The sequence below is a fragment of the Dreissena polymorpha genome, chromosome 2, assembly GCF_020536995.1.
Source record: "Dreissena polymorpha isolate Duluth1 chromosome 2, UMN_Dpol_1.0, whole genome shotgun sequence".
Classification (NCBI taxonomy): Eukaryota; Metazoa; Mollusca; class Bivalvia; order Myida; family Dreissenidae; genus Dreissena; species Dreissena polymorpha.
This window is the reverse complement of record NC_068356.1, coordinates 85,500,849-85,519,683: the sequence shown is the minus strand read 5'-3', so window position 1 is coordinate 85,519,683 and position 18,835 is coordinate 85,500,849. Positions and strand designations below refer to the sequence as shown.

Sequence of the window (18,835 nt, the reverse complement as noted above, 5' to 3'; positions counted from 1 at the left end):
ACTTTTGAGTTGTGAAAACTCTAGCTTTTTTGCTAATTTCTTTATGAAAATAAATTGTCTGAACATTTTTTCTGGTATGATATCTTGGCAGAATTTAGAACTGGGCAATGTGGGGTAAAAAATTTGGTTACTATTTCAGATAATAAATAAAATTATGAACACTAAAGAGTTCACATTTAGTGCCCAATGGTCAGAACATTTGTACTATCTTGGCCCAGTTGGAAACTTGGTCAGGTAAGGTCAAAATTGTGTTTGTTCACTAGGTCAGATTATAGAAAAAGCTTGTGAACATTCAATCAGCCAACTTTATTTCCCAATTTTTTGGAAACTTGGTCTGAAGATTTGTCCCAATTCTATCTTGTTGAAGTATAAAACTAGGTCACATCAGATCAAATGAAAAACTAGGTCGTTAGATCTGATGAAAGATAAGCTTGTAAACACTCTAGCAGCTAAATTTATTGCCCACTTCATAAAACTTGATGAGGACATATTTAAGGTCTCTTGGTTGAATAAAAAAAAGTTAACTTTCTTCATTCCACATTTATTGCCAAATCTCCATAAAACTGGTTGAAAACATTTGTCACAATGGTTTTGATTACTTAAAAGATATTAAAATCTGTTTTGGTTTAGTTGCATCATGTTTCAATCTTCCTGGTCATATAAAAAAAGCCTAATTAAACAATTAAAGAATATATGATATTGTGACAGTGCAATAACCAGTTCATTGTTAATTTCCGTAACTGCTTCAGGCAACAGTAAAATTGCTGGTTTAGTACCTCAGGGAGTTAATGCTAAAATGATGACCTAGACACTGATGTCTTTCATAAAATCGCTATTTGTACCTAGAACAGGTTTAGTACAGTTTAAAAGCAGCTTCTTATATCTATTATTTTCAAATTAGGCAGATGAATATGACAACATGTAGCCACTACAACGTGTACTGAATCAATAAATACTTAGTCCAATGCCACCTTTTGCATAATTGTTTGGTAACATAAACAATATTTTTCATGTTCGGGTAAAATGACAAAATTTACAAAATGTGTTTCAGATTCGCAATTTTTGGTTTTAGTTATGATATTTGTGAGGAAATAGTACTACTGAACATTTACCATGCTCTAAAATAGCCATTATATGCATCTTTTGACGATTTAAAAACCTGAAAATTACAAAGCATTACAACGCGAAACAAATTAATAATTTGGAGAGTTCTGTTGTTGGCGTCATATTTTGTGAAACTAAGAGGATTGCTAATATATAGTATAAAATACATCTGTCATTGTATCCGGAAGGATGGCCGAGTGGTCTAAGTAGTAGACTTTTTACTCCACTGGACTCCAGGGGTCAGTGGTTCGAGCCCTGCTGAGAGTCACCTTTTTTTCTTTTTTTAATTGTATTCTTGATTTTTTTACTGGAGCTTTTAAGATCCAATGTTTACATTTATCAATATAAAACATTTAATGACAAACTTTAAAACATGCCAAAATCTGTGAAAAGGCCCCTTTAAGATATGTTATATATGTCCTGTTTTCTTGGTTATTGAAAGCATAAATGTAAAGAATACAAGGCTATTTGATACAGGTTATCTCCTATGTTCTATAAAAATGTAATATCTGATGAAAAAGCACTTCATTTACAATTTTGTCATAACCATAAAACATGATCATTAATTTACTGTTCATGTTCATGAATTCTTAGAATATGAAATGTTTATAGGTTTTATATTTTATGCAAGGGAACAGATCAAAAGACAAAGTTAAACTAATTAACATTCTGAAAATGTATGGTGTACATAAGGGAAATGATCAAAAAGTACAGTAATGCAAGCTTTTATAATGTCTATGCATTATAGAAGGAATCAAATGGACAGTTTAATAGGTTTAAATATTATATGCCATGCTTCAAATCAATTTGATGACAGGGCAAGATGATAAATGTTTTAATATTCCTGCGATTGTAAAAGATCAAAAGGCAAACTGATTTGTGACAAGAAATATTTTGATTCAGTGCTGAAACATTACATATGCCAAGTGCAAAGCGTTTCTGGTCACACTTGTTGGTATTCTATTGGAAAAACATCTCACGCGGATATTTCCATATACGTTCTCTTATATGTGGAGAGTGGTTACTTGCAATGACAATGGTTTTTGGAAATTGGATTTGGCGATGCGCTAAGTCGTGAAAGTATCAAAGTGAATTTTTGCTGATGTCAGAAGTTGTTGGAAATCGGATTTTGTGATGTGTTAAGCCGTAAAGTATCATGGGTATCATATGTGAAAAGAGTGAAGCAATAGAAGTGTTTAATAGGATGAACTAGTGAATAATGTATTATTATCGTCTGTATGGAATGGGGCTTTATATAAATAAATAATTAAAGTGGAATAATTGATTTTTTGTGCAAGTAAATCGTGTTTCTTTTTAAAAAAATTGTATTTAATGCGCACTTAATGCAGCAGCATTTGTACACAGTATTAAATGCTCATTAATTCACATAATTTATGAATTTATATAAAATGTGTAAAAAAAATTACTTTACATATATTTCAATATAAATTAAAATAAAAGTTAAGAAGAACATGTGTTGAAAAATGCGAAATAAGCTAGATATTTAATTCTGAAATCGAAAATGTCTGTACAGTCGAATTCGCCAGCATGTATATTATGAATGTGCGATGTGAATCTAAATTTAGTTTAAGTGCAGATTCGTTCATACGACACAAAGACACAATTTTGTTTTACAGATCATTTTAATTTCAGTGCAACGATATCTATTCATACGACACACAAACACTAATAAAAAGACGAATGCTTCGGTTATTGTAGGGAATATGTACGAAATATCTTCGTCAAAATCGGCTCGGGGCGCTAATTTGTCTTTATTGCATTATATGAAATTCGTCTTCGATGTATAATTTTTCTTGCCTATTTTGTGTTATTGTAACATATTTGTATCAATATATTACAATTTAACACATATACAAATCGTATAATCTCGCTTTAATATATTTTTGTGTGGCCTTTTTGTGTGGAAAAGTTACAAAGTTAATATCTACACTGTGGCACAGTTCATGCAACAACAAATATTTAAGAAAATATTTATAAAAGAAAGCCTGTGAAACTCACTATTTAACAGACAATCTTTGTAGAATTATATACATTAAAAACCTGAAAAGCGCTGTTTTTGTCATGGTTTGAAAACAGACACTTTACTTAATATGCTGGATTCAGATGATTCAATGTCACTTAAAATTGTGTTAACCCTTAAAGCGCTGGAGCTGAATTTTAAAGGCCTTTGCAAACAGTTTGGATCCAGATGAGACGCCACAGAACGTGGCGTCTCATCTGGATCCAAACTGTTTGCTATTCTGATAGTATTCTTTGAAAAAAATCGAAGAAAATGCTAATTTTAGAAATTCTGCAGACGACATTATAGCAGACGACAAATTACCCAGCATGCAAAGGGTAAACTTAACATGAATACAGGTTTATCTTCACAGAATATCAAGTACAAAATAAATGAACAGGCTAGATATTTGTTTTGAGCAGCTTTTTTATTGTGGGAAATATGTTTCTGTTGCCTTAAATAGTGTCTAAGTTCCAAACAAGAAAACTTAAAAAAGATAACTTTGATTCTCAAGTGTACAACCAATCAAGTCATTTCTGATTTGTTTATTATTCAAGATTTGATTTGAAAAATCAATCATTATATTTCTGCAAACCATTAAGTTTTTGGGTTGATACTGGAATTATCCTAAAATGAAAAGAAAAGAAAATTGTAGAAATATTTTAACGCTTTTTGCGTAGATTGAGGGGTATCTGTTAGATACCTGTTAGATATCTGTTAGATACCTGTTAGATATCTGTTAGATACCTGTTAGATACCTGTTAGATACCTGTTAGATATATGTTAGATACCTGTTAGATACCTGTTAGATACCTGTTAGATACCTGCTAGATACCTGTAACATACCTGTTTTAAGAAGCTATTTTATTGTGGGGAATAAGTTTGTGTTGCCTTAAAAAGTATTGTTCCAAGCAAGAAAACTTAAGGTCAGGAATATGCACTTTAAGTTTTAGGGTTGACACTGGAATAATGGTGGTTATAAATCATCTTGTAGTTTCTTTGCTGTCAATTTAAAATCTTAAAATTGTATGAACATCATTTTTGGTGTTTTGTTTTGTATCTATCAGTGAACAGTGAAAGTTCAGTTTATCAGAAGTGTTTTCTAAATTAATAACTGCTAGACTGATTTTACACTTTTTCAAATATCTTAGGGATATCAATACAGATAGAAAATATCTAACACAAATAACTTCAAGCAGTTTTTATTTCAACATTTTCCAAATTGAAAATTTGTTTGTTAATTTTCAAACAGTCTTATTAGACATTTTTCATTGTAAATCGGGTGATGAAGCATTTGTCTATGGCCCCTGAGCTGAGATTTTATTGCATAAGCAATCACTGCATTCGGTTAATATTGCGGACTGTCAACTGATGGAGTTGACCTGTAAACTTTGTATATATTGGCCTGCAATCTATCAATGCTATTGCTTGTGAATTGAGCATGAAATAAAAAAATTGACCACAATTTAGCCTGTAGGCAGCTATAATCCACAGACTGCATCTTTACTAGAATTTATTTGAATGTTTAAGTAACATGGTATTTGTCAGACATGTAATGCTATCCTGTTTCAGACAAGCTGAATTTAAAATTGATGCTGACATTATAAAGAGAGCTAAACTTAAGTTGCTTTGTATATATAATTGTGACCACTTCACTAATTTTTTTATGTCCTATAACTGGTAAAAAGTTTAGTTGAAAAGTCAGGCATTGGCTGGTAAAACATGAAGGTTGCGAAAATATGCGACAATATCAAATGTGTTTTGGATGGTCCTCCATCTTGTTAACACAATCAAATTAACAGATATCTCAGGCCTTTTCCGCCCTATGCCACGGGTGCGAATTTCGGCCCCATTCCCAATGCAAATCTGGTTGTTTTTTTCCCAATGAAAAAAAAATTCCCAATTCCCCCCCCCCCGCCAATTTTTTTTTTTTTTTTAAACCTTGTAATATATAAGTTTACCTGATCCAGTGTAGAAAATAGAACAATATTGCATAATTAAAGTATCTGTTGCCTTGAATTTGTTTTAAAAACAGTAAAATATGTTAAATTGATTATTTATATAATTTTAAGACTTTCCTTATTTTCCAAAAATCTACCATTTCGCGCAATTTTTTTTCCCCTCAAAAAAGGCCAGGCCCTTTCCCCAAAATCAGATAAAAAAACCTGCACTTATCACACATGTTCATAATATTTTGCAAAATTTTAATAATATGTTATCAAAATAGTCGTTATTTACCAGTTAACAGCTTTTTTTAAATATAAGCAACACTATTTACATGCGATTATTTTTCCCAATTGAGCCAGTTTTGGGATTAATTTTTTTCCCAAAATGGTGTTTTTCACGATGCGAAATTCCGAAAATTCCATTGTGGAGTTTTCCCAAAATGGAGCGGAAAAGGCCTGTATCAGTCCATAATTCAGGCTTGAAATCATCATGAATTTGGATAAACAGTTTGTTTATGTTTAGAGTAAATCATCTTGTTTGTCTCATTTTGGAATTAAATAATTTTTACCCTTTGCATGCTGGGAAATTTGTCGTCTGCTTAAATGTCGTCTGCTGAATTTCTAAAATTAGCATTTTTTTTCGATTTTTTTTCAAAGAATACTATCAGAATAGCAAACAGTTTGGATCCTGATGAGACGCCACGTTCTGTGGCGTCTCATCTGGATCCAAAACTGTTTGCAAAGGCTTTCAAAATTCGGTTCCCGCACTGAAAGAGTTAAACTGTTATACATTTGTGTTTCCTGGCTGCCTTTGCAATTTATAGACCATTCACTTGGAAAAATGGGAAGCAAAGTCAGGAACTTGATGATAAAACTCATTCAATGATGCGTCATTACTTATCCTTGGCTGGCTATATTCTCTTTGTTATTAAAATATGGATAACTGCTTTTAAAATTTGGTGGACTGAGCAAAATTTGTTTGACTTGGTCTATAGTCCATCACTTTAAACCTTAAGACTTGCAAAGTTCCAAATAACGTTCACATCTGAATCATGTTTCATCAATGGTCATAACATATTTTAAATAAGGATGAAAATGGTAATAAAACCTGGTTAAACCATATTTTTACTATCGCCATACCATGGTTTGTCTATGAGTTTCTCTTCAGGTATATGTTGTATATAATAATTATGTAGAGGTGCAAGGCATTATTGTGTGTATGTTTCTCAATAGATCTATCCCGGAAAAGCACGAGTTTAGAAAAACCCACTAATCACCCCGGTACAAACAACGCTGGTCCATGATATCAACCAATGATAGCTTACTTTAAATAATAACGGTTTATACGGCGTGTGATTTTGAAAGGATTATAAATGGGTCATGTTTATTTGTACCAGCAGATTAGTGGGGTTTTCCAAAAAGTTGCTTTTCCGGGATACATATATTCTTTGCATGCTTGATCAATTTTTATGATTGATAATATTTTTTTGTGAAAAGTTGTTACAGACAGAATAAATGCATGCATTTAAAATAGGTCACATCTCAATTAAAGAGAAAATTGAATTTTATGACAGTAAATTTAAATTATAACACTGACCCTTAAAACAACATCTACTTGCAGCGATTTTTGTGTGCTACCTTGGCGAAATGTTGTTCATGATTTCATGAACACTTCAAGCCAATCAGGAATTGTTCATGAACCGTTCTCAAAAAGTTCCTGATCTTGGTTCATGAACTTTTCGACATTAACTGTTCTTAAGACACGTTCATGAACAGTTTATGAATTTTTGTTGAACACTTCAAAGTTCATGAACAGTTCTTCATCTAACCATAAATACTTAGTAATGAACATTTCATGAACAATTATTTCTGATGACTTTTCTGAGACAGACTTTGAGGATCCATCATGAATAATTCATGAATTCCTTTGTGCTAGATGTTTCATAAATATTTTTGAAAGTAATATTGAAATGTCTAGCATACTAATCTTGTAGATTTGTGAAACCTGTGAAGTTAGTATGAATATGCATAGTATTTTCACCACTGTAAGTAAGAGTTCTTGGCCTGTTCTAGAGAATTTTAAGAACATTTGTACAAGAACTGTTCAAGAACTGCCTTCAGGAACAGTTCAATAACTTTTTAAGGACCTTTCCTGTTCTTGAATTATTCTTAAACTATTCTTGAACACTTTAAGAACTTTTTTGAACAACATGTTTCCTTCTGATGTTCTTAAACATGTCTACACAATGTTTTTGAACATATGATGGACTTTTTAAGAATCCAATATGTTCTTAAAAGGATCTGTCATTGTTCTTGGAAGACTTAAAAGACAAGTTTAAGAACATTTTAAGGACATCTTATTTCAAGAACAGTTTAAGATGATATCAAGAACTCAAACATGAACATTGCATTGCTGTTTTTACAAAGGAAGAATATTGTGTGCACAGGAAGTTGAAACGGAAGGCACATGGTGTATGTTATATTTGAAAATGTAAGTCTTTAATAAATTACCGGCTGAACTGATCAGCCATTGGTTCCATTTCAAGTTCTTTTTCACTGTAAGTGTTACCATTTCAGGGAAACCATTGATTAGTAAATGATTGTTGAACTGAAAATGAGACTATTCATAATCTTTTCAATACATGAATTATTCATGAACATATAGTGCAAAGTTGTATTATGAAATTTAAAGAGTATTATCAAACCACTTGTATCTCAGTTATTAGTGTTATATTTAAATTATTGTTATATGTTGCTATCAATATGTTAAGTGCTAATACAAGACTTGTTTCTTCTTACCCTGACCTGTGTGTTGAGCTTTGGTAACACTTATGATAACCTTTGCATAAATTGACAAATTCTTGTTCATGAATAGTTCATGAACACTTCATGCCACCTCAGTTTGTGAACTCTTAAAGAACTATGGTTCATGAACTATTCACTGACAGTCCGTGAACAGAAAATAAGCCATTGAAAAATAGAAGAAAAATGTTCATGAACTGTTCATGAACAGCAAAACCCTGAAGAATTTTTCAAGAATTGTGTTGTTCATGAACTGTTCAAGAACACTTCATGCCATTGGTGTTCATGAATAGTTCATGAACATTTCATGCCATAATGGTTCAAGAATAGTTTATGAACACTTCATGCCACAATGGTTCAAGAATAGTTCATGAACACTTCATGCCATTAGGTTTCAAGAATATTTCATGAACACTTCATGCCATTAGTGTTCATGAACAGTTCATGAACTAAAATTTCAAGAACATTTCACTGACTTGGCTCATTTTCTGTTCACTGACTTTTCGTGAACAATTCATGAACTCAGTTCACGAACAGTTCATGAACAGTTCACGAACAGTTCACGAATTATTCGTGAACTGCAGAACAACATTTCGCAGGGGTAATTCCCAATATGAAGATTTCACAATTAAATTGTTCTCACATGTTTTTATGCGCTAATTTTTCCCAATGGTTACGGTACGGGTACTTTTTTCAATTGGGAAAAAAATTGCTGACAGGATTAACAGTGTGGAGCACATTTCAAATGCTACATAATTAGACATACACACTTTGACACTAATTCTGAAGATTGAATGTGTTGCATATTTGTTTCATGACAAATAAAAACACATAGTTTGACTAAATTGTTTATATTAAGTAGGGCAATTCTCTCATATGACATTTAAATAGATTGCAGATGACAAAAATTATCTGTAACATTATTACTTATTATGTGACCAGAAAATTAAAACCTTTTACATCATGATCATCAAATCTGAAAGCATTTAAGGTGTTGTGGAATATTCTCATAATAAATGTTTATAGCACAATAAAAATCTATTGATATCACATGGCATAAAGTGCATACAAAAATAAAACTATAATGATAATTGAAAGTCAGACACATATGTTAATGTAAATAGTTAGAGAAAATTGTGAGTAATGTCTCAAAACACTGCATTTACAGCAGCTGCAATGTTATGTTATTGACTTCCTGACAATATTTGACATTGAAAAACTTGGAACTGTAATATTTCTTTTTTTCAATCACTGACATACCCTGTCCACAGTGTAGGAAGGACTAACAGCAGGGTGGGTGTGATGATTAACAAAACCATTGATTGGTCATCAAGTCAGACTTTCCGGAATGCAAGACTTTGAAACATTATCAGGAAAATAACACACATTGAAAATTATTTAAAACAACAGATTTTCAACCAGTTTTAGGCAAAATCAGATTGCACGAAAATACAACGGTTTTAGAGATGGAAAGGATATCAGGAATCAGTAGGCTGTCATTTCGCCGTAAGAGAGGGGACCGGCATGATAAACATAAGGCTGCTGAGAACCATGAGAATGAGCGTCCAGTTGAACTGCCCAAGATTAAATACATAAGGTAGGCATTGAATGTTGTGGGAAGTACATAAGGTGTCTAATTAATTAAGATATTCTGACTGGCTTTAATAAGTGTGTATTGCAATTTTGTATATGTTGTAAAGGTAAAGGCATGGGTTTATAGTCAGAGTGATTATGATACTAGTCTCACCTTCAACCAACTTTGACATTCAAGCCCCCTGATGACTGGGATATAAGTCATCCGTTCACATTCAGGGCAAATATGCAGCCACGGCACATTGGCTTATTTCCCTCACAGGTACCTTTTTATACTCCTGGTAGAGATCCTTCCTCCTTGGAGAACTCATATGTAACTGATGTAATAGACTCGCCAATATTGGGACAAATTTTGATTATTTACTTGAAAACTAGCGCTTTTATTTTTTCACTGAGATATATTCACTTTTGCTCTGATATTATGCTTGTGGGGTTACCTGAGTGCCTAGAGAAAAGCTTGCCTGTCATAACCCTTTCCCCTCAGAAGAAAATTGAAAATGGATATGTGGAAAGGTTGCATAAAACAAGAACAGCCTGCGATAATAACTCGCAGTTTGTTCAGGTTGTATGCTGTTTGCTGCTCATCATTATCTAAGGGGTAGTAGAAATGAAGCCTTTAAAACTTGAATCTAGTAAGAAATGTCTTAAATTAAATTTAACTTTCTATGGGACTACAAGTGCATCAAAATACGTATCTAAGTGGTAAAGGGATAAATATGGTGACGGCCAACTAAGCTAACATGTGCCATATTATATAAGTTAATGGGCATTGCATTGTCTAGAGGAAATCCCACCTGGAAAGCCCACCTGTCCCATTAAGTTACAGACAACCCTGCTCACATGTGGCATGAGTGGGCATTGAGCCTGTGTCACGTAGGAGGAATGTAAGCATCTGTGTACCAGCCTGTGCATTTACTGGACAGCAAACTGTCTGTAGAGGAATGTGTACAGACACGTTATGTGTCCATTTGTTATTTTGTAAAATATTCTGGCAAGTACATAAGTATATTTTTTTTCAAAAGCAAAATATTGTATTGGTAACCTCCCTTTGTTTGCATCCAGACACTTAGGAAAATCCGTGTTTATAACTGGTTTAGTTATTCTTAAAAACACCCACAAGAACGCACTAATACAACAATTGTTTTTCTGATGATGTCAAACCTCAACCAATTTGTCATATGTCTGCTTGACCGAATTTGTATGTGTCTTCTTGTTAGATATAGAGGTACATTCTCCAGTATTTCTGAGAAAGATTTATTTTCTGTCCATTCTCTGCTATTCTACATAATGGGTTTCTGACATAAATCTGATAATAAGAGAACGTGACAAATTGCTCCACTGGACACTTTGCTCATAAATTGAATAGAACATGAAATTCCTTTTGCAATATTGTGATATTTAAGGCCTAAAAATATCATTTTCAGATTACTGAATCTACTCTTAAAATGATCCAGGCACTGTATTGGTTCCTTAAATTCAGTCAGATCCTGTTGTAATACTTAAAAATTATATTGTGTGGCCTGAACAGAAGAAATGTAGGGTCAACTCATATTGTCAGTCCTTCATTTTGGTCTGACAAACTCTAAACATTTTTCTATTAAAGTTACAGTGACATTCACCTTGACGTCATGCATTATAACTACTGTAGTAAGGTCTGGGTATAAGGTGTTTACATATTTAATTATGCTTCAATAGCTAAATGTATTCTTGTGTTTTTCTATATTTACTTAACATGACCTTGCTATTCAATCAACCATCCACTAATTTTGGCTACCATCCACTAATTTTGACCAACTTTAACCGTCTTTTAAGAAAAATAAAGCATATTATGTAAATTTCTTAGTGAAGATTGACCCTTAGTTTGGCATATTGCAAACCAGAGTATTATCAAACTTGGCCTGAATTGTCAGTTAGTTAGTTAGAAAATACATGTTTTAAGTTTTATTTAAATAAGGGGAATACATGTTTTAAGTTGGAATTAAATTTTTAAGCGGCATTACGGAGAACCCAACATACAGAAAAACTTTCTGTGCAGTTATTCTGTGTATTGTAACCAACATAATAGCCACTACATGCACATAAATATGATTATAAACAAATCAACTGGCATATAAATCAAAACATGATTGTTACTTGTCAGTCTAGGATTTGTTCTTTCCTAAAGCATGTCAAGTTAATTTGCAAACTGTATTTTGGAGATACACCCTCACTTGATTTATTATTCATAAAAGCAAACTCACTGTTTAGACCTAAAAAGAATTTTTTAAGGTTGTGGGAGAAACTCTTTCATTAATTCATAAATATCAAACAGTGTTCTTAATACTTTTTATTTTAATGTGACAAGTTTTTGTCTACATTTTGCAATTTGCTTCAGCCATCATCATAACTTTTCGCAAAGTTTTCGATACATTACTGAGGTTGAAGGGTATAATATGAATACAATCTTCAAAAGGATTTGTATTTGTCTAAGTCTACAGTGTATTAAACAAAAGATTAAAACATATTCCTAAAGAGCAATTGTCTTAGCAATGAATAATGCATTTGATCGTGTATGCTGAATGTTCAGACCTGCAGTTAGATCAATGAACATCATCACATTAATACTAGGTCTTTTAATAAATTAATGCCTTTGTTATTTCGATCAGGGTGGATTGCATGCAATGTTTCGTGCATCTTTCTTCATCGCATAATTGAAAATATGTTCATTTGAACAATTGTTTATATGTTATTTCAGAGGAATTTTTACTGTTTATTTGAAGATCTTTTTTTTCAATATTTTGTTATACTTACTGAAGGCAGTTGCGGGCTTCAGAATCTGCCAACATCAACTAATTCCATGCAAGTAAAGGACACGGTTACAAGTCAACAGTGAAGTGGCTGCTATAAAAAAAGTGATTTAAACGCATGTAACATTAAGTTTTTCCCCCATGTCTTTAAATCATTTAATAGTGATAATCAATTGTTAATGCTTGCATGGTGTCTTTGTTACATTTGCCATGGTCAGACATCTACTTTACATTGACCATGGTCAGACATCTACATTACTTTGGCCATGGTCAGACATCTACATTACATTGGCCATGGTCAGACATCTACATTACATTGGCCATGGTCAGACATCTGCATTACATTGACCATGATCAGACATCTACATTACATTGGCCATGGTCAGACATCTACATTACATTGGCCATGGTCAGACATCTGCATTACATTGGCCATGGTCAGAAATCATCCAAAGTATATTGCGATGGCCATGGTGAGACATTATGTACATTTAATTAATCATGGTCAAACATCATGTGCATTACATTGGTCATCATGACATTCATCATGTACATTACATTGGCCATGGTCAGACATCATATACATTACATTGACCATGGTCAGACATCATATACAGTACATTGACCAAGGTCAGACATCATGTACATTAAATTGGCCATGGTCAGACATCATATACATTACATTGACCATGGTCATACATCATACACGGTACATTGACCAAGGTCATACATCATATACATTACATCAGTCATGGTCAGACATATAATGACCATTACATTGGTCATTGTCAAAGTTCATCTGAGGTACATATTATTGACCATGGTCAGACATAGTCATCCATGGTTTGACAATGGTATTATTTGCAGGATTAGGTAACACAATGTGCTGAACAGAGCTTTTAATCAATCCTGTAGGAGTATGACTCACGGTGGCCCATTTGCTTAGAATTTGTTGGATTATGTTCTGGTTATGTCTTTTTTACATGTTAACTGAGTTGTGGAATTGTGTCCGAGAGAGAATGGATTATTTCTTCCATAACATGGACAGAAATAGGTTCCTTTTTGTGATAATGATGTCAACCCTTTGATATTCTCCTTTCAAATCTCCAAATGACTCAGCCTTTTAAGGTTTTGATGAATATATCCAAGGACATCTGTAATAAAATGTTCCACTATTGTATCCACTATTATGCATAGACAACAGACTGTACAGTTTCCTCATGAAACTGTGAAATGAATCCTTTTTATTGGGATAAATGAATGAGTGTCTATTCAGGATGTCTATTGACAGATTGTTGTATGTAACTTGTTGATAAATGTTTTGCCAAACCTTGTATTTGTATTGAAATGGTGAAATGGTGGAGACTTAATATTCTATTCTGGGACAATGGTTGTGTTTTACAAATAGTGTTCATCTTTTGGTCAAATGAAGATGACAGTTTTAATAGATTTTGTTGTGTTAGAATAGTTGTGGTTTAGTTTTCAAATAGATATTACAAAATAATATTTTGGGCATTTTAAATATTTGAGATGTTTGTCCATTTTATCTTGTTATATATATGTAATTCTTTTCATTACAATTTTCATGTATGGTATAAAGTGTTTGTAAATTTTGAAAGTTTTATCCTGGCTTTTAAAATGTTTATGCATATTTTATTCAACACCTAAAATGTTTTCCTTAACTGAATAATATAATTGTTAACCTTATTTCAAACCTGAGTTCACAAGAATTCTGTAATACATTGTTTAATTTCACAGCTGAGGACATATATTAATTCCATATCAATTCAAGTAACATTTCCAGTGTAAACTTTCCTGTGCTGTTATAGGACTGTATAACATTGGACATTTTGCCTTTATCATTCAGAACTGCTATTATGCAAATATCTTGGAAACTCTTGCCAATAAAATGTTTCTCATAATGGATGTGTTGGGACATATTATTTGAATGTAGGTTCTAATTTGCTGGTTGGTTGTTTGCTTTTTTTGTTTTTTGCAGTATTTATCAGTATTTCAGTATTATCGTGTAAAACAAACTCCTACCACTGGTTTATCTAGTTTTCCACTAGTCAATGCACATACTAATGCCTGTAACAGCCAACTGCCCTCCCTGAATCCCAGGATTTTTATCTCAATATAATAACTGTAATTTCTTAAAACATAAACTTACTTTATTTACTGTGTTTTTATGTCATATAACAGTGATACAGTAATGTGTGTTGTATTTAGGGATTTATTTCTTAACGGGATGTGTAAGAGTAAATTATTTTATTTTATTGACTGTCAGTATTTGTTACTTTTCTTATATATATATAAACATGTCATAATATCATTAAATAAAAATGTTTAATATTTACAGTCTATATATTTTACTTTACATTTTGCTACATTTTTCTGTACAGAATTTTTTGTGTGTACAAATTTTATTTTGTGTACAGATTTTATTTTGCACAGAATCCCATTCTCACATTTTGGTTCTACCCACATTTAATTCTGCCCAGATTTTTTTCTGCCCCTAAAATATTCTGCTTAATTTAAATAATTCGTAAAATCTGTACAGAATTCGTTCTTTGTTTATATTGAAAAAATCTATAAATAGAAATCTGCTTCAACTCATTTTTAATGGACACCAAATATTTTCTGCACAGGTTCTATACAGATTTTGTGTATTTTATTCTGCACATAATCTGGTTACAGTCTGCCCAAACTTTTTCGTACAGGTATCCAGCCTAAATTTGAATCTGGGTCTGCTGGATTTTAAAACATGGACGCCATGCTGTCCAATCTTAGAAAATGTTGTTACCACTGTAGTTGCCACATAAATTACTCCATCTTGATGAAATTTTCCAGAATGTTTACATTAAATACTATTAAGGTCAAGGTTGAGTCTGGATCACACGCCTCTAATACCTAGGTAACCAGGTTAAATCAAAGCAAAACCTGATTACCATTCTAGTCGCCACATTTATGTCTCAATCTTAATGAAACTTTGCCCTGTGACTCATATGTTTTACATTTGTCTGTGTGGTGAAGTTGTTTGTTAAATTGTACATAAGGTTCTTCCATGCCTGAGATTGCATAAAGTTTATGGACCCACAGTGACTGTCCCAATGCTAATACATTATCTTCATCACCTTCCAAGCCTTAGTTAAAAGTTTGGATGCATTTTTCATTTTAGCTGAAGATTTCAAGCGGGAAAGCCAACCCATCCATTTATGGTAACCTTGTAAATTGGTTTTACTTGTCTGGAGCATACTATTAAAACTATCAACATGGATTGGTAGCTCTGTTTATTTTAATTCTGTCAATACGTCAGCTTTAAGTGCCTCATGTGTCCAGTCATATTGCTCTGTTAGCATCCAATTGACATCATGCTTTCAAAATAGAGTAAGCAATCTCTTGTGACAGCATCTGCTATACTATCACTGAACATTTAACCCTTTCCCACCCAGAAGCAAAGTAAAAATGGATATGTGCAAACAGCATAAAACAAGAACAGCCTGTGAGTTACTCATAGTCAGTTCAGGTTATATGCTGTTTGCTGCTCATCAGTGTCTAAGAGTTTAAAATAAAGCCTTTTACCTTAATTTAGTAAGAAAGGTCTTTAATTAAATTTAACTTTCTAAGGGACTACAAATGCGTCAAAACACATTTCTAAGTGGTAGAGGGTTTTGTTATCTAGTTTTAAGGAAGATGCATGAATAACGTTGTTGTCCCCCCACAAAGAATGCCATTTGAGAACCTCTTAGACTAAGTCAGAGTAAATTAATTTAATCAAGGCACCATGTCTATTTGTCAGTTGGTTAATTATTGTCTGTTACTTCTTATAAAGTAAAGGGGTGTATACTTGAAGCACCATTGTTTTTTCCAATCATCATGGTATGTCTGTCCATTGAAACAAACTTATAAAGGCTAAAATGTTCACTTTTCAATGTACACAATTCAAACATTCAAACAAATTTGATCCTTTTGAAATAAAGTTGTCCCAGTCAAGTGTATTGTTGCTGTCTTTCAATCAGTTGCATCATTTATAAATTCCTTTGTTCCAAAAACAGAGATTGAAGCTGCCTTTCTACATTTTTATGGAAGGAAATTACAACAATATGTGTCTTGGTCTGAGAAAACTGGGCATAATGCATGTGCGTAAAGTGTCGTCCCAGATTAGCCTGTGCAGTCTGCACAGGCTTATCAGGGATGACACTTTCCGCTTTTATGGTATTTTTAGTTTCAAGGAAGTCCCTCCTTGCCGAAAATCAAGTTTAGGCGGAAAGTGTTGTCCCTGATTAGCCTGTGCGGACTGCACAGGCTAATCTGGGATGACACTTGACGCACATGCATTATGACCAGCTTTCACAGAACAAGACACCAATAATAAGGAATAATTTCATTACATTATATAACTATGCACTATTACAAGTCATTTCAATAATATTATCCCTTATTGTTCAGCTCAAGCGTTGATTATCTGGACCAAAAGTAACAAATGTCCAATTGTGCTTGTTAGATGGACACCATTGTGTCCAGTGACCGCATTAACTCTTCCCTCAATGCATTATTCACTAAGTTGATTATGTTACCAATGTTATTTGCTGTGCTCCATATCAGAATCATGCTATGGAAATGACATACATATGTGGTGGCATTCCCATCTCCTGGAGAATTATTCAATTGTAAAGTATTTTTTCTTTAAAAGCTGCAATCCAGACTTTATCATGGTGAAGTCAACATCAATATAACTCCCCACTTATCGGGCCCAATTTCCTTTCAATGTTGCGCTATCTCGCATTTTCTTGTTGTGTATGAGAAAAAGGCTATATTCTACTTCATGAAGATTATTTCCTGGGAAAATAGTTAAAGTCAGTATTGAGGAAGCATGTCAGTTTTGTAATATCATAAATTTCTTAATCATTTTTCTTGCTTGCACACTCTCTTAATGTAAAGATGTGTTTACTTAAAATGTGTCATACTGTATGGCGCTATTTATTAGGGAGATAAACAGGGGTAAATTTTGCAAGTTCTTGCTTGCTGATTGTTTCAACAGGATAACCTGTTATCCTGGTTCATACCCATTTTAAACACAGCTTCCTTGGATACTCAGACTGCACAAAACTAAACCACGCCCCTTATACTGCTTCAGTAGACCTATAAACCTATAGATTATAACCTTGAGGTTTCAACCTTGCATTTAATCTACTTTTAGCATTATTATAAATTCCACATTTACACCCCCTACACATGTGCAGTGCTCAATGATCCCTAAAATTTGTGGAACCTTACCCCCCCCCCCCCCCCCCCCCCCCACCCCCACCCACCCCCCTATGCTCTTTGAGAATGATATAAACTTCTCTTAAATAAACAGAAACCTAGTGGATATAGAAACACTGTGAACCATGCCACACACCCAGTATGATTGGTGCACTCATTACCCTCCATGGATGGCATTTGTTGAGCAATTAATGTTACTCTTATAACATTATCTACAAGGCTCTAAGAGTCAATATTACAGTCAATAGTGACATATTGCTCCCCTAGGAGTCAGTCAAGTCCAATAACCGGTTATCACAGTACACTAGGCTTCTATGGGAGTCCCTTCCAGAGTGATTAACAGGAACCCAGCAGTAGACATTGGAAAACACTTGCTGAAAGTAGATTAAAGTGCTTATGTGTCCATATGGCATGACATTATTAATTTTCATGCACTCAGTGCATTTAATATGTTTGTGGAGTGGAACTGTGAACTTGTATAAATTGGTAGGGACCATACATTATTTGTGAGTGTAGGAAAATTGTCTGTGTAAGTAGTAGTAGATTGATGTGTAAGTCAATGTGGGAAGACATTTCAACAAGTTTTGATTTACCATAAAAATTATTTATCTAGGTGGGAAATTTAAATGTTCCTTTTTAAACATATTTGGCATACAGTTAAAAATTATTAATATATGTAATACTTCATAATATGAATACAGTTATTTAATAAAATAATAGACAATAAAAAAAATGGATAGAATAAATGTTGGAAGACTTTCGTTCAGACGTAAGAACAGTCACAAAAAGGACAAAAACAAGAACGAACATGCAGACAAAAATAAGGAAGAACACAAACTTCCATTGAAGTACATAAGGTAAGTTTGAGTAAATAGTGAAGTAAGTTTTTCCTAATATTCTCGTGAATTAATTCCTTAGGCAAGCGTCACCCAGTTTGGTTACTCTTGGAGAAGATCTTTTCTCCTCAGTCATAGGTACATTACAGGAAGGGACGATAGAACAAGAATTTCGGCAAGCCATTGTGGTTGTAATGAAAGTAATTTTTGCTATTACTTACTTTAAAAAACAATTGAGTGAAATCTTGTGGAAATAGAACAGAAGAGCAACAATCTATAACTTAAGATAAAAGAGGACATTTTCAAATTTCAGAACTTGTTTGTAATTGACATAATAATGACTTAGTTTCTTGAAACAGCACTGAACTTAAATGAAATATATTGAAAGGAAAACATAATAATATTTACTAAAATAGATTTAATACATCAATAAAACTTAAGTATGCTTGTTTAATTCTTTTCCCAAAACTGCCACTTAAATGC

The 18,835-nt window shown here is 33.0% G+C and overlaps 1 protein-coding gene across 12 annotated transcripts in view; it reads left to right on the top strand.

Moving 5' to 3' along the window:
* Nucleotides 1-18,835, top strand: part of LOC127867914 (NAD(P)H-hydrate epimerase-like) — a 124,071-nt gene that overhangs the window by 75,714 nt on the left and 29,522 nt on the right. Inside the window, exon 2 of one of the 12 annotated variants that reach the window (XM_052409439.1) lies at nt 9,295-9,469. The exons of 10 other annotated variants lie outside the window; for them this stretch is intronic. In XM_052409439.1, coding sequence (XP_052265399.1) covers nt 9,339-9,469 — 131 coding nt within the window. In that variant the 5' untranslated portion in view covers nt 9,295-9,338. Of the gene's footprint in view, nt 1-9,294; nt 9,470-18,196; nt 18,374-18,835 lie in introns of those variants that run through there. One more of the 12 variants, XM_052409440.1, reaches the window with a different exon arrangement.